This window comes from Pholcus phalangioides, unplaced genomic scaffold, assembly GCF_987345545.1.
Source record: "Pholcus phalangioides strain wild (caught in Gottingen) unplaced genomic scaffold, Ppha-v1.0 ptg000009l_1, whole genome shotgun sequence".
Taxonomy (NCBI): Eukaryota; Metazoa; Arthropoda; class Arachnida; order Araneae; family Pholcidae; genus Pholcus; species Pholcus phalangioides.
The window spans coordinates 12,232,559-12,255,065 of NW_028301602.1; the positions used below are offsets into that span (position 1 = coordinate 12,232,559).

A 22,507-nucleotide genomic window follows, 5' to 3' on the forward strand; every position below is an offset into this window, starting at 1 on the left:
GTCGCGTACGTACATTGCTATACATTTCGAATACACCTATTCTTTCGTGTATATCAGCAGTAGTCCAATCTGATTGAAGAATGTGAAAGATGAGCTTGTTGACCAATTGACTTTTTCCCCGTCATGAATTATTAAAAGAATTAAATTGCTATTAGCAATATAGCTTTGCATGATGAAGAACTTGCGATCCTGGTCCTCAGTCGGAACAGTATTTTCTATCCTGTCCTATCAGCAGTGGTGGCTCTCATCACAATGTCCATATAAGAGGAACAAACGACGAGCTCATCCGAGAACATTTAAGAGAAAATAGACGTTTCACACGCCATGTGTGTGGGACTTTAAAATTGCTCCATAGAATATAGTCCCATTTTTCTCACCTGAAGTACTAATGACAGAGCCATATCAATGTTAATGAATTCATTCGCTTGTTTTCAGCCTGCTCTCATTGCATTTACGTGGAGTTTCGTACCACCCTGTATATAACTGTTTTTTTTTGGCAATTTATTCATGATATATTGCTTTGCTCGTCGTGTCTTTATAAGTAGGTGCTACAGTATGTTGCTACTTGGAATTACTGCTGTTTTCCTTAGAATGATTGTCTCCATTCAATGATCAACTGAGAAATGATTCAGTTGACTTATGAACCTTGGTGACCTTTGATATCGGTTTGGATTCAGAATGTGGCACTGAAAAATTCTGCGTTTTCTTAGTTTCTTCTGTCGTATTACCACCACCAAACCGACTGTTGCCCTTGCACTGTCTCTATAGGAGATATAAGATAGTTAATTGCCCATGGGAGTAAAATATGTAAAGGCATCTAGATCAGACCAAATAGCCGAATACACCACTCCCAAATGCTCCTGATCGCAAATCATCTCTGCATCTGTCGTATCACTAATTATATGTAACCCTGAATTTTATGTACATTTCTTTTCTTCATAGTTGTGATTATTTTTTGGACTTGTGATTTTAAGATTTTTGACGGATAACATTTTTATGATTGTTCTTAATTTTTTCTTTCTAATTGCAGGCCAAACCCCTAGCGGATTCTTCAGACGCCGAGTCCGATGAAGGTCCTCGGAAAAAGCACCGCAGACTGATCTACGACTGCGGACCAAGGTGGAACAACTACAAGACGACCAACATGGAGCCTCACCAAATGCCACTGGGCACGAAAAGCAAAGAGACTGACATGACAAAGCGTGACCTGAAGACTCTTCCGAAGATCACTCGTAGTGTGCCATTATCCACCCGCCGGGACGTCGGTATCCACTGCGTGACCAGCTGCAAGGGAAAACAGACTAACGACAAGTGTGTCATGGTCGGTACGACTGGAATAACTGCGCTCAAAGAGAAATACGGGGATGACTTCTCCAATTTCGAGATCATACAAGACTTCGGTTACTCCAGCGAAAGCTCTACGCACCTGTCCAGCGACGACGTCAGTGACACTGCCAGGAACTACAGTTACAGTCCACCACGGGGCAGGGGCGACATCACGGCTTTCGCGTTGTCGTCCGGCCTGAACGTCCGGAAGGACGTCATCACTTCGAAATTGTCCGAGTTTTCGGTCGCACAAGCCATCGGATACAATTCGCTGGGTTCGTCGTCGTCCGCTTCGCACAACGATTCCGGTTTCGGCACCGCGGACTCGCCTTCCGTGTTTTGTGAAGCCGAAAGGATAACGACAACGTCGGTTGTTGATTACCCGGGAAACGAAGTGGAACCTAATGATTGGTTGAACGGTGTCGATAATTGCTCTTCCTCCTCCTCTTCTGCGTCGTGCGACTGTGGTGTGGACGCGGAAGTCATCGCCGATCTGGATTTATCATTTCCGAATTTCTACGATGAAAAAGAGAAGATCAACGATTCACCGACACTGGAACATCAACATCATACATCTGACGGATTTGACAGTGATGAATCGATCAATAATTACTGTAATCGGTGAGCACAACCAGACCGTGACGTTTCTCAAAATTCGATTATGTATTTGCTCCAGCTCTTGTTTACCCCACGTAGCCGTAAGCATATTCGGGTGGCAATATACAGATGCTGAGTCTCTCTAATGCACCGGGTGTACATGATTGAAGTTTCTCTGTTCTGAGCTGTCTACCGTCTTAACTGCTCATCAGAAAAGTATGAAATTTTCAATAAAAATACGGGGAGAATTTTGTCCATGATTGACCAAAACTTTTGACATGGCTTTTTGGTGCGGAATGTGATCGTGTTCGTAAAAAAGCAAAGCACTTTCTTGTAAACTCAACATCATACCTCTTCAGTTGAGGAATGAGGATGTAGATTGTGTTATTTGCTAGAGATGATAGCCTGCCATTACATAGAGATGATACCTGCCATTAAATTTGAGCAATTTGGCCACATGCTTGCAAAAAATTTACATACGCTCTATAATTTGAATGAAGGACACTTTCCAGTGGTGAATACCATAACTTATTTGCTTTTTTCGCTCCCATTTTTTCTCCATCACTTCGTTAACCGTTTAAGCGGTTTTTAATATAGAAAATTTCAATTCAGGAAAATTTTCCTGATCCGCACTTCAGTCGAAAGCACTAAACCTTCTAGTAATTGCTGCTTATTTTCAAGAATATATATTTTTTCGATCACGCGAGCTGATAAACGCTTTCCTCCAACACAAAATAATGATAATAAAAAGGAAACAATGAAAGTGGGAAAAACGATTGTTTTCTGTTAGTTATACTGTACGTTTATTCGCTACCTCGTTAGGAAAGGAAAAACATCCTTTCTCTCCTCTAACGTTATCGGACTTTGAGCAAAAGTTGACTTCGCTAACTGGCAGTTTATTGACAGGACGGGGGGACATGTTATCAGCAGAAGAAAACTTACAAAAGTATCTGGGCTTGCAGAAATATGAGCGTTTTGAAGACGAGATGTTTCGGGATCGCCGGTGTAAGGGTTAAGACAATCCCAAAGTTTCTTAGCTTTCTACCGAATAAGCTCTTGACAGCTCACAGGGGGAACTTTAGTTATGTACACCTTATACTCTCGGATTAGTGCAGCTTGACAAATTAATGGAGTTGTTTCAAGATTTCTTTACAATTACATAGAAAAAAAGGTGTATTTTTTTGTTTTTTTCACCTCAGTTAATAAGGAGAACAGGCGTGTGTGTGTGTCATAACAGCAGTTGGGATGATCATGTGTAGAGGCTGACCATATTTCATGGTGAGAAATACAAACTGTGATCCCTTAAATGCTGAAAATACGATTTACTTGCCGAAATACGTCACTGATGCCAATTCTCTCCAAGAAAAAGTTACCAAGTATGAGTAAATTGCTGAAAAAAATACTTTGAGCATGAAATGAAGGGCAATTGAACATCGCAGCGCAAATTTAAAATTTATTTTTAAAAAAAACCGTTGCAAATGACAAATATGTGAGATGAATATTATATCTTTATCACACAGTTATCATAATGTAATTTTCTAGTTCTGAAAATAATCTTCATCCTTGATGTCAGTAAGGAATCAAAATCCAAGTGAGGTCCATTGTAACGGGAAATTGGCATGAAATAGTCGTGATGGCCGAAACACGTAAAAACAAGGGAATGCCGGTTATATACGGGTCATATGGTCACCCTGATGTCTTACAATCTTGGTGTTCGAGAATTCACAAACACCGCGATGGAAATTGTGCAGAGGACCATCCCTGTTGCGTATTGGCAGTTTACACTTGTTGCATGAGCTAGTTTTCTAAGGACGGCATTACACCTTAAAAGTTTTATTAAAGTTCTTTCATTAAACTTGAAAAATGTAACCAATAAGGTTACATTCGAGTGAATGTAAGTAACCATTGTTTTTTTTCTTCAAGTTTTATAAAAGATCTTTTATCAGACTTTTATAGTGTAATCCCATCCTTACATGTTGAGATAAACATGACCTGTAGCAGTCTGTATGCAGAGAAATAAAAGTAAATGTTTAAACGCTGTTTGATGTCATCTGGCCGAATATGAAATGATGTCCTGTTGCGGCCGCGAGCGGATACAGAATAAAACAGTGATATTTGTCTTCTGCCATCAAACTGAATCACCACTATGAGAACTCCTTTCTCAATCAACTACCAACATCTCCTCGAACAAAAGTAACTCCACTCATATTTGTGAAAACAAACAATATATTTAATTACCAACTGAGAGTACGAGAAAACCACATTCTCTCTCTCTGGAGCACACACCTAAAAAAGAAAAACCCTCCGGCCTTCGTCACCAGAGATGCATCCCCCTACGTCCCTTCTTCTTTTTCTGTTCTTCCGGGCCCCCCAACAAGAATTCACTCCCCCGCATTTTCTTTTTTTTCTCGATGACCCCGGGCATGACAGCCACTATGTCATCCGAATCATTTGTAGGCATCCTGCATGTGTTTGAAGAGCCATGATGCGTAGTCATGCCGACACCCAGAAACAGTTAAATATATGTTTTCTTTTTTTATACAAAAATTGCCACGTTTTCAAGACAAATAAATTCAATTGGTCGAATAGACCAGTGATTCTCAACCGGGGGCCATATGGCCCCCTAGTGGTACTGGGACACTTCAAGGGGGCCACGGAAGAAAATTTAGAAAGCGGCCATGACAGGTGGCTTGGAGGGCTGCAGAAGAAAAATTAAGGTGTGAAGAAATAATGATTTTATATTAGTGACTATGTACTTAGAGAATCCAACAAAACCACCCACAAATTCAGGGCCGTCTTAGGGCATAGAGACCCACCCGGGCCTCACATTTCCCCCGTCCTCTATATAAAATTATAGTGTGAAAAACAAAAAATTATGAAAACCATATCAGGCCCCGGACTGCAGCTCTGTCAGTCCCACTCTTGTGAGGTGTCATGCCTGGGGGTCTCATGTCCATAAGTGGCCCCACTTTATGATATTTTGTACAGTACAATAAATTTTGAGAATAAGTAGGAAATATGTAGGCTGTTTATTTCCGGCTAAGTATGGGACTACCATAGCATCACTTTGCCTTGGGGGCCCATGACGTTGAGACGGTCCTGAATATAACTCGAATTAGCGGGGAGCTCAATAAATTCTAGGCCAGTGGTCTGGAGGCCAATCTTATTCGCAAAATTTTCATTCAGTATAAATTCACTAAAAAAATCAATTCAATACGCATAAAGGATCTTGCTTCTAGATGAGAGTCGAAGACTCTGGGTAAGATAGGGGAGCCACGGGGAAAAAAATATGCTTCAAAGGGGGCCACGGGCAAAAAAAGTTAAGAAACGCTGGAATAGACCATTCGACCAATTGAATTTATTTGTCTTGAAAACGTGGCAATTTTTGTATAAATTAAAACCATTCAAAGTTTCTAATTTTTGTGATAATATAAGTTTTCCATTGAAAATAAATTAATAATAATAATCATGTTTTAAATTATGCATCATATAATCAAAGCTTTTAAACACTTGTGAACGTGTTTCCCTAATTAAAAATATAATGAACAATATAAGAATTAAATGTCCCATTACAGATTACACGAACAATAACTGAGAAAATCGTGAGCATCCGAACTGATTATAATATTAGCATAATACGCATTATTGATATGATTGGACTAAAACGTGAGCATCGGATTCATTCACGTGCGTGTCGTGACCTCAAAGAGTTTAGCAAACGTCCTTTGACTGGTTTCGAACGTGCCTTGGACCACCTACCTGTAGAGAAAAACAAAGGATTCAATCAATATATGAAATCGTACAACACGTGCAAGCAAACAAATTTCAAATTATCAAGGCCATGGATTAATTTTAGAAAAAAAAAAGTATGTGAAATGTGACACAAAAATATCTACTGCTTTTTTCAAAGCCGGGGATCTAATGGAAAATCAGAATTATATTGGTCTATTTAGTATTGCTTCCTTTCCTTTGTTCCAGGTTCAAACCCCGTTGATGGGACATTGGTGGTTTTTTGCCTGAAGTTAGTTTTTTTACGGTTTTCCAAAATCCAGGCATGAATGTGAGCAGGCAATCCTTCAACACGACACCTAAATCCCATGAAAATTCAGCCACTTTCCCCATTAATAATAATAACGTGGTCCTCACGTATTCTCAAGAGGTCCGTAAGATCTGTCCAGGGAATTTGTTAGTGTTAGTATACATCCATGTCCAAACCGAGATTCGAACCTAGATCTGCAGTCAGAAGCTAGCTCCCTGACCACTGAACTGCCAGGCGACAAAATGTAGGCAGATGAAAGCACCCATTAGCGTAATACAAGAAACATGCACAACTCTGACAGCACTGGAGACAGAGCTTGTGGTCATGGTTTCAATTATGGTCAGCCCGGATTAGTAAGCATTTTGAGCATCTCGTTGGAACGTTGAAAGAGCGAATTGCGTCCCCCTTCCGACACGCTTACTTCCCTCGGGAGGTGCTCTATCAGTGTATTGTGAATAAATTTAAACTTTAGATGTCAATGTTCGAAACGTTTCTATAAATGATTATCTTCTTTTAGGAGTTCCTTGACCAGCGATGCCCAACTCTACTACAAGATGACATCAGTGGACAGCGAGAGCGGCGATTGTGAATTTGCTGATGACGCAACTGATTTTAATGAGTTCTCGAAGACCAGAAGACGCCGTGGTGCCTCCGCCACTCCTTCCGGAAAACACGAATCCTTATCCCCTGTATGTGAATCCACAGACGAGGAATTCGAGATACGCGCGATGGTCAACAAACACAGAGATAATTCCATCGCCGACGTTTCGGATTCTCGATGTTTCTGTAACGACGAACAGAGGTCAACGCCTCCTATCGGTCAGCTAGATAACAAACCCACCGTCGCCGAGCACCCGATGTCAGCTGACAGATTCTGTGATGAAGCGTCGTCTCGTCCATCGCACCTGTCGTCGTCGCCCATCCCCTGCAGGATCGTTGCCAATCAGTCGAATAATCCCTCCTGTCACCAGAGTTACATGTATAGATTGAAGCATAAACGCCTGGTGCAGGAGAAGTCCATCTCGGACAGTGGATTGAGTTCGTTGGGATACAGGTGCAGTGATTACAGGAACCTCGAGGATTGGATACTCGAGTGCGGTGGTAGAAAAATTATCAAAGCTCGTAGAAACCGACGGGATGCTTGGTACGACGACGATGGTTGCGGTTGTCCAGTCGACGTCAACAGCTCGGGTGACGCCAGTGGCGAATATACCGAATCGGACGGCAACGGACACGGCTTCCTATCGTCTTCGTCCGAGGAGGACGAGAAGTTCTACCGCAACAGCTGTTTCGTCCGGCGACGATTCAAGACGTTCAGTGCCTTCGAGTCCGAGGATTACACTGTGTTCGGAGGAGTAACGCTGGAAACTGCATCGCGGGAAGCTTCCTCTGCAACATCGGTGTTGTTGCTTCCTCCTCCACCACCACCGACTCCGCCGAAGGTCAACGTTGCGTCATCGTCGCCACCATCATCAACCGAAAGTGGCGGAAAGAATTATTATTCGAGTTGCTCCGAAGAGGAACTGCGATCGCACGCGCTCGACTCATTGAGTGCTGGTGCTGTCTTCGGATACAGTAATAATTCGAGGTCCAGTAGCCGGTCGGGAAGCAGCAACAGGTTAGTATATCTTATAAATAATATTTTCAGTATTAATAATTGACATAATACATTTCCATTGCGGACCGACGTGAAGAAAAAAAAATTTTGGTGGTAAAAACTATATTATACTGGGCGTGAGATAAGGAAGCGTTCTTTGTGTGCACGCGGAAAGGAGGAGAAAAAACACGTGGCGCGTTGACGTCACAAAGGAAAGTTTCAAAGTCCGCCCGTGTTGTTGGTTGTGATTTTGGCGACGAATTCCGAGGATGGCTGTAAAATCACAAACCTTGGAGTTTTTACAACTAAATCCGCTTTTCACCTCGTATGTTTCGCAGTGATGTGTAGTCGATTGATTTTGTCACTCCAGTGTGTACTTCGTTTCCGCCGCGCGACTGTATTTACCAAGGAATCGGAAAGTGCATTCCCCTCATTTTTTCGTAAAGGTCACTGACACGTCAGAAGTGCGTGTCCACACGAGAAAAATAATAATGATAATAATAAACACGTGACCGGCAACCATGAAGATCAGCGTCGGAGGATGAAAAAAAGGATAATAATATAATACATGATTTGAATACGGGTCTAGCTCAGTCTCGGTTATTACGGCACACATGTGCTATGGACTTGTTAAACAAGGTCGGATGTCTGGACGGTAATGACACACGTACGCGATTACCACGATTTTTTTTTTGCCGGGGAATCATGCTTCACAGAGAAAATTATATTTGGATGCTATTGTTTTTTGAAATAATCGGATCATATATTATCGGGCGGATTGAATTGTATTGCTTGTTACAAAACCATAAGCGTAATATTCTTATAACGATGATATATTCCCAACATTTCATACTCACCCCCTCCCCACTGGAATATTTGGGAGGATTGCGTATACCCAGACTCTATTTATGGTCGGGCTGGACTTGAGTGCTCAGGATGCGATCGCTGGGCCGCAAGTTATTAGTGGCCGTAAAACGGGATTAAACTAGATCGACTGCGTGTTTCATTTTGACAAACAGCCTAAAAAAAGCATTAGCTTTAACCAGGGCCGGAAATTTCAGGTGGAAACAAAGAAAACCACCATAAAACTGTAGAATTTTAAAGTTGTGGGGGCGGCAAAATAATATTTGCCCCGGACGGCAAAAAATCCTAGTTACGGCCCTGCTTTAAAACACACACTTCTGTCCAATTATCGATATAATTTAATTATCACAAATGTTAGTCTTACGGCCTTATAATAGTTTTGCCCGCACACGTTAGCAGTCAGGGGTGCCCATGCTCCACCCACAAGAGTGGGGCTCGAAACCAAATTTTTTTTTGTACTTTTCACACAAAAGAGGGGGGGGGGGAACTGGCAGTGCTTTGGGCGGGGGAATCGGCCTCATATATTTTTATAATTTTTTACACTCTGAATTTATTTAAAAAGTCAGTATAGGGCATTTAATTTCCAAAACTTTTCGTCCCATCCGCCCCCTTCATAAAATTGTTCTTCTCATCGCCCCTAACCCAAGGCAACGAATAGGATCCTATGCAATATCCTCAAAGGTTCTACCGCCCCCTGAATCTTTTCATCGCCTCCTTTGGGAAACACTGGGATAAGGGATGAACTGAAAGTCCTAATCCCCGGGAGTCCGCCAGATATCGTGATCTAGGATTCTCACTCAAAGATGAGAATGGGTTTGATGAGTCAGGGTTTGTGAAGGGCATCCTCAACAAGGATCAGTATCGGGTTTTCAGTAAGAAAAATAATGAATTAAAAAATAGTGCTCTCTGGCTGTAATTTGGGGGGGGGGGGAAAGGGCATCCGTACGCACATCAGATCCTTTTTTTCAAGAAGTAAAGATCTTAAGAACGGGGGAACCCTTGTGCTGTCTAACTTCCAATGTTTCTAATAAGTGCAATATTCATAGAGATATTCGAGTATCTCTGTGCCCTTATATATTGCCCTTAGAAACATGGAATTTGTTTTGTTGGTATCGGGAGGGACAAGAAAACTTTCTAACTGGAAGTTAGAGCACAAGGGGACCGTATAAAAATTTACCGGGATTTTTTTTTATTTTGTTACACACACACTGCATTTTCACTCTCGAAACTGGTACAAGATAATTTTTTAAACCTGCTGAGTATTTTTTAAATTGAAATCATACCTCTACGACGGACGGTTGATGAGATAAACTTACAGGACACCCTGTATAATAAACAAATACATACACACACTGTTAGCCTCAAGGGACTGAAAAGTCCTCTTCCAACATGAACCTAACGGAATTAGTTATTTTAATATCTTTTAGCGACAGCGTTATTATATTTATTAGGCCGGGATTACACTATAAAAGTTTTGTGAAAGTGGTTCTATAAAACTTGAAAAATATAACCAGGGGACTGTTCAAGTACATACACACACAAATTTTTAGCCATTTTTGACCTCCTTTCCCCCCTTGTTAGCAAAATTTCGTCAGCACCCTACCTCCTCAAGCATATTGGTAGGATCAGAAAAGTATGCGGGGCATTGGGGGGGGGGTCGTGTGCTTCCCCCAGACAAAAAAATTAATGTTTTTAATGCAATTTTTTTTTTTTTAATTAAAATTTCGAAAGAAAATACCTTCATTTGTGTGTTATTATAACCGATTCCTCTCTCTGTTAATTTCAATGCTATTTGAAGGGTAAGAACGAAAAATTTCTTTTTAAGAAATTCATTGTGACCCACCCTTTAAGCCATATATGGTAAACCCTTGACCCGTAGACCAAATGTGGCCCTGAAGGTTATCTGATGTGGCTTGCCCCATCTCAAACCTAATTTTGTAAAAATTAACTAAGCGGCGCATTTACAAGTCGCTTAAATGACCCGTGGCGCAATTCCAGATCATTTAAGTGGCCCGTGGCACATTTTCCTATCACTGAAGCAGGCCTAAAAGATCACTTAAGTAACCCGCGAAAACAGTTCCAGAACACTTAAACCATTCGTGGCACATTTAGAGATTCCTTGAGTGACATGTGGCACAGTTTTAGAGCTCTTAAGCGGCCCCCAGTGTGGTTCTACATCACTCAAGTTACCCGCAGAACATTCCCAGATTATTTAAGTGATCCGTGGTATAATTACGGATCACTTGAGTTATGCGTGGCACATTTCCAGAGCACTTAAGTGGCCCGGACACATTTCCATAGCACTTGAAGGATCCGTGAAACATTTAGAGATCAACAAAGTGGCCGTGTAGGGGATTTATCAATTGGGAGAATGTTAGTTCAGGTGCCCAATAATTATCGAAAGGTTTCTTCCGTTTCTGGCGCACTGAATAAGATTCCATTAAGAATATTTCATATCTTCATGAAGGGTGGTTGATTACGTAAGCATCATTCAAAACCCCCTCCCCCTTGTCATCAAAAGTCGTAATACTTGAATGACCCACGATAAGCTGATCGGTCAAAATGTAACCGATCAGCTTATTGGTCACTTTTGCAAAACTTTTATAGTGTAATACACGCCTTATAGATATGTGTTCAAATGTATTTTCGTTTGTGTATATTTTTTAATAAAGTTCACAATTAACTTATTTACTGTGAAGCTCAATATAATATGATTATCGTGCGTCATTTCTCTTTAATATTCTACTCTTTACTTGTACATATATTTCTTTCAATATTGTTTTATAGTATAATACCGACCTAAGAGTATATAAAAAGTTTTCTAAAAGTTCTTTTATAAAACTTGAAAAATTGAACCAATAAGATTCTCGGTTGCATTTGCTCGAATGTAACCTATGAGCTTTATATTGGTTGAATTTTTTTAGTTTCATAAAAGAGATTTCATCAAACTTTTATAGTGTAATACCGGCCTTACAATGTATTCATCAAAACGGATTCATAATCTATGCTATAACGAAGTCAAATATTATGATTTATGTTTTTATTATTCTCTGATCAGTCCCTGATACATTGACAATATTCATGAGAACTTCCGGATACCTTGATTTGCCCATGTACCTCTCGAAGTCAAAGTCAGGGCCCCTTACTGTGTAATATCATAGATCAAATCCACGATTCATATATGTGAGTATTTAATGTTTATTTCTCACTTGCAGCCTAACAGTGAAAGAAGGCATCACAGACTGCGGCGTCGCACTGACGACGACTCCTCTCGTTCAGAACAATGGATACACTTCCTCAGATTCGTCGTCTCTAGAGAACGTCGTCGATTTCTCTGCCCGTCGTAGGAAGCCGCTCAGTACCCGCAGCTTACCGACAGTGTTCCTCAGTGATTCATTCCAGAGCAGTACTTCCGAGCACTGCCACTCGTATCCGGCCAATAACGCTAAGTGTTTTCCTTCGGACCTGTTGAGACGAAAAGCCAAAAGCAAGAGACGACGTAAGAAAAAGTCGTCTACGGGATCGTGCCGTTCGTTGCATCATCATTATCACCACAGCTTTTCCGATGGCATCAACAAGAGGAGACATTGGTCCCAAGCCGATGATCGCAATAATATCATGGTAAGAATACAAACTATTAATAACTGGAAGGGAAAAAACGTTTCCGGTAAATGTCAGAATCTGCCAATTGCATTTTTTTTTAATCGAGAATCTCGCTATTACGAGCGTTTTGCAATCAACCAGTTGAAGATGCTGATTACTAGAGCCCGGATTATATGCACTAAAAAAGTGGCAAAATATGCACTTAAAAATGCAAAAATATGCACTTGAAAATGCAAAAATGTGCACTTAAAATACCAAAATATGCACTGAAAATCCCAGAATATGCACTGAAAATCCCAGAATATGCACTGAAAATCCCAGAATACGCATTAGAAATCTTAAAAAAGTCAAAAAATTTCGAAATATGTATAAAAAATGAGGAAATATGCATTGAAAAAAATCACCATGCGAAAAAAAACGTGTTTTTAAAATGCATCTTTTTTATTTCTTAGTGTATACGTATTCATTTACAAAAAAAAAAATGTATATACATATATACATCCCCTCATATATATATATACCGCATATGCAAATATCTTCTACATATTTCTATTCAGACATTTAATTTTCAGTTTGCTGTAGCTGCTCAATATTGAAAATAGCAGTAACAAAATCATGTCGACACTATTTAAAAAAAAAAAATTTAACCTAGAAATAGCCTTACAATAAACCGGTTAATATTCGTAAAATGCTTTATAAATATGTATTAATTCGCTAAATTTAACAGCGGGAAAAAAACCGATGCTATGAAAATATAATGAACAATATGTTTGGAAAATTAAAAAAAAAATATTGAGTTAAATAAACCTTCAAAAACATGCACTTACACTAAAATTCTTTGATTTTATGCATTAATGCTAAAAAAAGGCCAAAATATGCAAATGCATATAATCCGGGCTCCTAGTACTGTATTACAAGCTCTCGTTGTAACGGGTACTCGTGTACATCTTGAAATATTCTAGATTGGTAATAAATGAAGTACAGATTATCATGAAGCAGTATACCTTATCCTACTCGTAATTCCACGGTGCTCATTGTAGCACCTACGGGTGCTCGATGTTTTGCCCGATTTTTCCCCTCAGGAGGCAGTTCCTGACATTTCGCGCACACATGTGGCAGCTACCTTCGTAGATCTCAGCGATAAGCTAAGAAAAACACATTTCAGGTTGTTCAGGAGATGCAAGAAGCCTTTCTCGCTTGTTGCAGAGACGTATGCGCCATTATACTCCCCTGAAGATGTCTGACACAGATGTGGGCGAAACGTCAGGAAGGTAGTTTCTCGAATCATTGAGCGTTTATTTCTCGAATGATACTTTCTATTCAACTTGCTTCCGAAAATTACCATCATACTGAACTGTTTTAGCTCATGTCAGAGTTGCCACACGAGTGCTCTTCTGATGTTAATCGCAAATGGTGCTCGTCACTCGATAAAGGTTGAAGACTATTTATCGTGGCCGTATTTATGTGTGTATACAGGGCGGTAAAATTTGAGGGATGGTGGTGGTAGATCTTCCGCCCAGAGGTGACTGGTCACAGTTGGATTGAGCGTAGGAAATTAAAATACAGTCGAGTACAGTTACACTTGGGGATATAACATACGTTTTTATAACCCCCGGTTTTTGGCCCAGTCAATTCCATATATTGTTACCTCTGTTGTTAAATACCGCACTTGAAATCGTGGATATAGCATACCAAAAAACACTTTATCCTAGAAAATAATTCTGATTTTACATACTGCAAACAAAAACGTGGAAAAATGAAGCCGAAAACTGACCTATTTGTGCAACATTCATTGTATGTAGGTGATACTTTGATTTTTTTTTTTTTTCCTTCACACAAAAAGCCATGGGAATTTTTGAATGAAAAAAAATTATTGTCAAAATAATTACTTAACGACGACCAGATGTGGCCAACTTCTCACTGCTCAAGGGCCAACATAATGGTCAGCTGCAGCATCGCGGCTGGGTGAAATGACCCAGAAAAATCGCAGATTGTGTCCACCATAAGTATGATGAAAAACTGGAAATTTAGTCATTAAAATTTTACTCTGGACTCCATTCTTTCATGAACGGATATTTATCCACTTCTTTTCTGGTTCTCGGCTAGTAGATTCAGTGCATCAAAAATTACTGTTTCGCAAATTGGTCCCCTCAACATTCATGGTTTGGAATTTTACATATAAAACATTTTTCCTACATTTTTCTGCAATTATTTTTATCCTTTTTATTTATTTTTACCCCAAGGAATTGATTCACGCACCGACAGACTTCCACAAGAGGTTTATTATTGAGATGGAAAGCGTGCCAAAAGAGCCAATCGTGCGGACACTATTGACTATCGTGGGTAAACCGCAATGGTACCAAGATAAAATAGACTAGTTTTAGGCAGGAGTAGCTTCTGTGCCTGTAAATATGAAAGAATGCGCACACGCATCATTACCCAATGCTGATGTCCATGAGATTACATGGAACCACATTTGCTATATATGTATTCTTATTATTTGAATTGCTTTTTTGAAACAGGATATCGGTATTTTGGTGTTTGAGAAAGTGTTAGTCTGCTTCAACGTGGAATGCCACCAACCTACCTTGTCGGAATTTAGAGATAACTGCGTCTTTGTTTTCGACACAAAAAATCGTCGTGTCTGGGTGTGGGAATTCTCTTATTCAAACGGCACAATATGAACCCGACCATCCCGTATGACACAGTTTTGCTCTTTGAAATTATTAAGGTTTGCGTAGCCTGTGTGCGTGGTCGATCGAAATTTAGGTGTCCTTGTGAGTTGACATCTACTTGGAAAAAAAAGTTTCGTCACAATGAACGGAACACCAAAATATGCATTCGGCTACGAATACAGAGGCTACAAAACAACTTCCCAACGAGGTGGCGGAATGAAATTTAAGAAACGTTGAGATTGTCCGGGACAGTCTCAGTAATGCACTTCATGCAAAAATAAAACTGCTATACAGTCGAGTCCCGTTTTAACGAATACCGTTACAGCGAAAATCTCGTTTTAACACGAACGCTTTTCTAATCCTCCGTGATAAGTTTACATAGGAATAATTCTAAAACCTGGGATTCCTTTATAACGAAATCTCATTATAACGAAGTGATTTCACCGGCCTCTTTGAGTTCGTTATAACGGAATTCGACTATATAAGCTAATTTCGAGACCTTGCTTGTAACATACACGTCGGTTATAACATCTCGAATCACCAAAGGGGTATGTTATAAGTGAATTTGGTGACACCCATAAAAATAAAACTGATCACTATCCCTGATAAAGATGAAGCCACCCCGAGAGAGATATAACTATGAGTTCATTTGTTTTCACCATAAATTTATCACTCGTCGTGTCTATTGAAATTACACTGACTGGAGTGTCCGTTTTGAGCAAGGGGTTTCTTAACCTCTTACGCTCCACGAACCCCTCGCACAGGTGAAATAGTGGCCACGGGCCCTTTGCATCGATAAACTGAAAGCCACTGACCATTTTCAGCATAATACTCGATCCGTATTAAAACATTGAGTTGATTTCTCAGACCTCCCACCCCCCCCACCCCCCGAAGGTTTTCCAAAAGTTCCGTGTACCGCAGGTTAAGAATACCTGTTTTAAAGACCTATTGGTGCTTGACTTGAGCTTAATGCATGTAGATTGTGGTTTCTGTACGAATTGATTTCTGTACCCCCCCGAATATGTTTGGGGTGCTCGGTGGAATTTTCATCTAGCAGATGTGGACTCGGTCCCATGTAATAAAATAACCATGATCGAGCACCCTCGGCTTCTTTACCACTGGCCATTTGGCATAACCGTTGCATACGGAATAAAATCAATATCAATTTTATTCATAAGTGTCTTATCCACAATGATGACCAATCCATCTTAGGGTGAGTACGAGTTTTAATACGAGAGAGGCTTATGCTAAGGGTTCATTGCTATTTATATACATTATTACGCAAGATCCGGCTTTTGACGTCTTAACATACACACACACGTCATTGAATAGCGGTTGTATGTAAGAATGAACGGGTTGTGCGTTTAGTTCATGTATATAATAATACACAGTTTTTCTTTTTCCCCCTCTGTTGTTGGCGGTCAGGCATTTTGAACAGGGCGTTACATCATTTTTTTGCCCCTAGGAATTGGGTGACGACCTTGAGCAGCAACTTCGGTCCAAGATGGAGAATCTTTGGCCCTTTGTGGGTATTAAGTAGTTCTTTTTCAACCTCTCTCTCTCATTCGATAATGACGGATTCTCTCAATTTATCGCGTGCTTTACCGGCTTTTTTCTTCGAGAATAACTCCCTTAAAAATTATTATTTTTTGGATGTTGAAAGGATTGTTCTTAATTGTTTTTTTCCCCCCATCAACTGGAATGAGGAAATTGGATGACATTCTATTGAGTGGATAAATTTTAATCGCGTTGAACTTTAAGTCGTAAATAATGGTTCAGCCTGTGTTATTTTTTTTGAACGTGTATGTGACTTTTGAAGGCGTATAATGCTTTGGGTTTTTTTTACTAAGCATGGGATAATATGGTTTTGTGTCCTCATTTAGAAATTATGAGACATTATTTCTTTGTGATAGGATTCGTTTTTTTTAAATCCTACAGTCAACATTATTTTGTGGCCTTTGTTGAGGTTCAAAGCTATAAAATTACACAAACATTGGTCGACATTTTAAATGGTGTTTTATAACGTAAAGAAATAAAAACCGGAATCGGTATCCCGGATATGAAGCCCTGTTTGCTTTTCCCTCTAACTAATTATCAGATGTCCGTTCTTTAATGGAATAAATAGCATATCCGGATTTTTCAAAACATCGCCTACAACTACATACATCGATCGATTTCAAAAAAAAAAAAAAAAAAAAAAAAAAGATGGCCATCTATAAAACTTTAGATGAGTAATTCAAATTACATTAGAAAGCGAAACACGAGCGTTAGTTATATTCACGTTGGCCATACGTCCCGTTTATGGCGGCGTAAAATTGGAGAACTTCACCTGTTGCGAATATGATCTATTGTTAGGTAAATAAATTGACTGCATTTAAATGCATATCCCACATTCGTTTCAAAAAAATATATAGTCAACAATGGGTGTCCATACTTTGTAAGCTGTGAACTTGGTTATAACTTTGTATTTGCCTTTAGAAACGCAGTATTAAGAAAGGGAATTTTACAGGCGTGGGGTCAGAATCATAGGTGTTGCATGGTGGTTTCTGTTCAGACATTCGAGATTGGCTATAAACTTTTTCCTGGTCTGATATGCCCTGGTAGTGAAAGATAACTGTGGTGTGACCAAATGTCGTTTCAAAAAAATTGTCGCGGTCAAGTCAACATTGTGGAATTCCGATTTATTCATCCATGCATCCAAAATTATTCCATGAATAACATTGGCGTCTACGAGTGAAGAGATCGGCACCTCATACAATCAGTGGTAACGTTCCGAATTTGCAATAATTCTATCGTACTGATAATGGAGCAACACGAATAAAACTGATAGAATTTATTCAGGGCTTGACAAATACCAGGCCTCAATCCACCATGGCGATTAAAAAATTAGTAATGGAGCATTAAATTTTCTATCTAATTGATGAATTCGAGTTTGAAGACAACACAAAATTTTCGGAATCTGTATCGGTGAAAATGGGCTTCAAGTGTCCCGTAAGATTCAGAAAAAAATATATTTTTTGATAATTTTTTCTCACGGAAAAAATGTTGGGCTCCTAAAAAAATTTTTCTGGTGCCTAATATTTTTTTTTCAATTTGTATGTAATAATAGGGTTGTGTCAAACTATGTTTCGTGTTTTAAAATGAGATCAAACAACATGAGGAAACATACGAGTTAAAATAGAAAAGAAGAGGAATCCGTAGCTTTTGTGGGGCTCAGGAGAAAGAAAATCGTCGAGAATGGGTGTGCCTTCTTGAAAGTAGTATTTCGTAGAAAAAGGGTTGATATGTGTATTTTTAACCTCATGCGACTTGGTGGAAATACATAATTAACATAAAATGGGCACAAACCTATCTTAATAACAGGGTCCATCTTGATTTCATAGGAAAATTATGAACTTTTTGTAAATGACAATCTTTCAGCATTAATCAATCCGAAGTTGCTTCAGCGCGAATCAATCTTTCTGCGCATGGTTTATTTATTTTTGGTTAGTTTTATTAAGATGTATTTGGGAGTTTGTTCTCATGCAAAGTCAGTAATTGACCCAAAAAAGTGGGGATTCATCAAATTTAGATGCCGAGTAGTTTTATGGTGTTCAAAGGAAGCTGCATTAAACTGTAATACTCTCGTGTAGATTGCCCCTTCCCCCCCCCCCCCTCGAAAAAAGCAACGACTCTCCATAGTATTCCTCGCATTCATCTTGAGTACCTCAGAACTCAAGAAACGTCGAGTTACTTTTGTGATGAATCATTCATGCAACACAACATAATCGTCACCAATACACATCGTTAAAAACGTGTCTATATTCATGAGCAAATCTATTAATAGTAAACTTGACCCTTGGGATGTTTCGTCCGGTTCAAAGAGACTCCTTTGATGCATATTCATTCATCAATTATATTTAGCTTTTAACACACACATACCATTTGAATATAACTAATTTATAGAATCATAGTTCAAGTATCTTTGTAATTGTCTGTGAGAGCCCATTTTGCATGATATTAACAGTTAATTTATTATTAATAGTTTACAGTATTATCCATTTACAAATCACGCATCTAGTAGGAAAATCTTATATATATATATATATATATATATATATTTTTTGATAAAATCCCTCTTATAAAACTTGAAAAATCCAACCAATAAAGCTCATAGGTTACATTCCAGCAAATGCAACCGATAAGCTTATTGGTTGAATTTTTCATGTTTTATGAAAAGCATTTTTATAAAACTTTTATGTAATCCCGGCTTTAGGCCGGTATTACACTATAAAAGTTTGACAAAAATTCTTTTATAAAACTTGAAAAAATGTAACCAATAAGCACATCTGTCACATTCGAGCGAACTTAACCATCCGCCTATTGGTTGCAAACGGACTTTTATCAAACTTTTATAGTGTAATGCCGGCCTTAGTCTTATATATTAAGTCTTCAAGCCAAAGTCCGCGCGCCAGATATGCGATATTGCCACCTCTCGCTGGCCAGTAACTGGTATATACAGGGTGAAGGTGTCATGTTCTGCCAAACGAAAGGGTATAGACGAGCGCAAGTCGAACATGAAATACTTTACCTGCTCTGTCCTATCTCGAACCGTTTTCGAGTTATGTTGGATAATCGATTATGGGAAAAGAAATGCCTCAAGTCAGAAACTGCACAAATTTGGGATTTTTTTCAAAGACCAATACGCCAACTAAGCTCATGTTTGAAAAGAACAGAAAAATTCTTTAAAGTGACACCAATTTCTATGGAATATCTGTATTTAGATTCCGATCCGTTTTTATTGGAATATCTGGAATGGCGAGCTACAAACGCTGAAAATTGGTGAAGTTCAAAATTGAATTGTTGCCGAAATGTTTAATCGCCAATTCCCACAAACACCCTTACAGCTACAATCGGTCAAATTTACCAAAAACTTGTCGATTGCACCAGCTTCCGAGAAAGAGCCTACAATAAACTATACCTGTGATCCAGTTCAGGAGAAATTTAGTCATTTGTTTGATTTTTCACTTCATAGTCTCTCAGTGCTTGAAGCTCGCCATTAAATATACTGTAGGTATCCTGTAGAAGTGTAGATACAGGTTATTTCACCTTATAGGAATTTTTCTGAAAAATCAAAATCGGCCACCAAAATCTGTATCCGCCGAATTTCGAAAATTTCGTCGAATAAGTACTTCGACAAACGCTGATTTCAATGATGTATTGCAAGCAAATGACTAAGTTTCTCCTGAATGATATAGTTTATGGTAATCTCTTTCTCTCTCTCGGAAGAGGGTAGAATGGACAAGTTTTTGATAAAATTTGATCAACTGTAACTGTAAAGGGTGTTTGCGAAATTCGCGATTAAAAATTTTGGTGACAATTAGATTTTGAACTTCTCTAATTTTTCAACGCTTGTAACTCGCCATTAAATCCAGATATTCCAATGAAATTGGTGTCACTCTAAATAATTTTTCTGTTCTTTCTAAATGTTTGCTTGTAGGTCTTTTAGAAGCAGCACAAATTCAGGATTTTTTTTTTCAGACTTGACGCATTTTTTTTCCATAATCGATTACCCACCATAACTCGAAAACGGTTGGTGATAGGACGGGGTTGGTAGGTTGCTTCATGATCCACTTGGGCTCGTCTATCTTTGGTAGTTTGTTTGGCAGAGCATGTCACGTTCACCTTGTATAGCGACTATGTTACTGCCAAAGCCCGAAATTAGTTCACAAAGAGGCCAAAGTCCGATAGCAAAAGACATTATAACATCATCGCCAAGTTCATGTTTTTTTTCATGGTAATTATGTCCACGGTAGCTTTGGCAACCCATAAACCACAGTCACGATGCGGTAATTATTTTTTTTTTCTTTTCAAAATTTGACAGAGATAAACTATGTCGCACACCGGCAAGAATAACGTCGCAACTCTTTATGCTAACAATTTCGTATTCAAAATATATTTTTTTTTCTACAAATCAGAAGGCATTCCTGTATCTAGAAAACTGGCCGCTAAGCAGCAAAAGTTTCGTACTTGCTAGACAGCCTTTTGTACTGAAAAAGTGAAGTTTATTTTCGTTATTCTACAATTTCAAGGTTTTTTTCAGTTATGACGTTATTCTTGCTATTGTGCGATGTCTATTATTTTTTAATAGTATTTCCTCGCAATTTTTTTCTCCCTCATATCATATATATATGAAGCTAATCCAAATACAGCTAGTATATATATATATATATAGCCGCGTTGTCACAAGTTAGCGATGAAAAAAAAAATGGACTTGATGCCTATATACCGGACCATCTTTCATCGAACTTTAGCAAAGGATCTCTGGGCATATCGCGAATTGGCCGGCCAAAGCCCGAATCATTTCTGGAAATCGAACTTTGGCCGTGTAAACGTGCTTTGAATTTGACGGCCCGAATTTTTTTATATAAATGCGCCCCGTGTTTTCATAACTCGTTGGTTATATTATGGTAATTGTGGCAAAAATTGTCATAATTAAATTTTCATCTCGCATATTTGCCAACTAATTTTTTCCCCGTGAATTACATTTTAATTCACTGCGGTTTGTGAAAGTGGTTCATTTCCCAACATTGGCGAATTTTTCAGTGATAAATGATAAGTTTAATTGTCTTTTGAAAACATTCTTGGCTTAAATTGGAAATTATTTCCTCGTAGGGATCATATTTTACTCTATTTTTATCGAGAAAATGTGGTCAACCGAATCCGTATTGTGCTTGTTGATACTTTTCTTTCGGAACACCTTTTCACGGACGGACAAGATTAAACCCCTTGGTGGGCCGCATTCGGCCCTTAGGCTGGAGGTTCGGATTTTTCGGAACACCCTTGGGAACCATTGCTATGTAATAATCCTTATGGATAGACAGAAATCACTGTATCGTTCAAAAAGAAAAATTGCTATATCTAATTTTTCTACTTTGTTTATGTGACGGTCATCAACCCTAATGTTTCGTGACTTAATGGAAATTTTATTTATGGCTAACTGAGGTTTCCAAGAACGCTTATTATCAAGTCAGTGACCAGTCACTGAACATTATGAAATGATCCACTAGAATCAAAGACTCATTCACTCATTAGTTTATGGTTGTGAAAATTCTCGGTCACATTTCCAACACATGAAATCCAACTGATTACTCAGTTTTTTCGTAAAAAAACTAGTGCTTGTGTTGTATTCTTAGCCATACAACTAGGATACAATACTTGCTTTTATCATTAGTCAGATTTATACGCAAAACAAAACAAGTCCTCGGATAAACGTGTTTTTCACGCAGAATAAGTGCCCGACTTTACTATGTGGGGGGGAGGGTGCAATTTATTTTTTAATAACAATCCCGCCATTGTTATCCAAGTACCGTTCGACAGTCACGTTATAATACCCTCCCATTCACCCCCATGACTAACCATAATTCACATGATCATGCCACGAATCTGTTCCGAATTCGGGCTAAAAATCACTTGGTAAACAATCGTTGTTTTTGTTTTTCGAAACTATATTATACATCATGAGAGTACGTACTCATGCAATGGATCGTGATTTACGTTATAAGAAAATATCCCCCCCCCCTTTTGGACGTAAATCGGTTTAAGAAGCTATATAAGATGAAGGGGCGGGGTAATTCTCTTGACCTGGCTTTTTGTTTTCTTTAACCATTGTTCCTTTTTTTTCTGTGATCATTATTAACATTGATCTAAGAGTAAATCCGTTATATGAGAGTAAATATCTGTTTTACATGTGTGTGAGCAAGTGACGCATATTGAATATTACGCAACAGAAACGTGGCGTATACATATTTCTTTCATATCCATGCT

The 22,507-nt window shown here is 38.9% G+C and overlaps 1 protein-coding gene across 2 annotated transcripts in view; it reads left to right on the forward strand.

Moving 5' to 3' along the window:
• The window catches only part of LOC149081769 (uncharacterized), a 380,853-nt gene that overhangs the window by 294,067 nt on the left and 64,279 nt on the right, over positions 1–22,507 (forward strand). For both annotated transcript variants that reach the window (XM_089237205.1, XM_089237207.1), the window contains 3 exons: positions 1,031–1,947; positions 6,480–7,580; positions 11,639–12,044. In XM_089237205.1, coding sequence (XP_089093331.1) covers positions 1,031–1,947; positions 6,480–7,580; positions 11,639–12,044 — 2,424 coding nt within the window. The remainder of the gene's footprint in view (positions 1–1,030; positions 1,948–6,479; positions 7,581–11,638; positions 12,045–22,507) is intronic.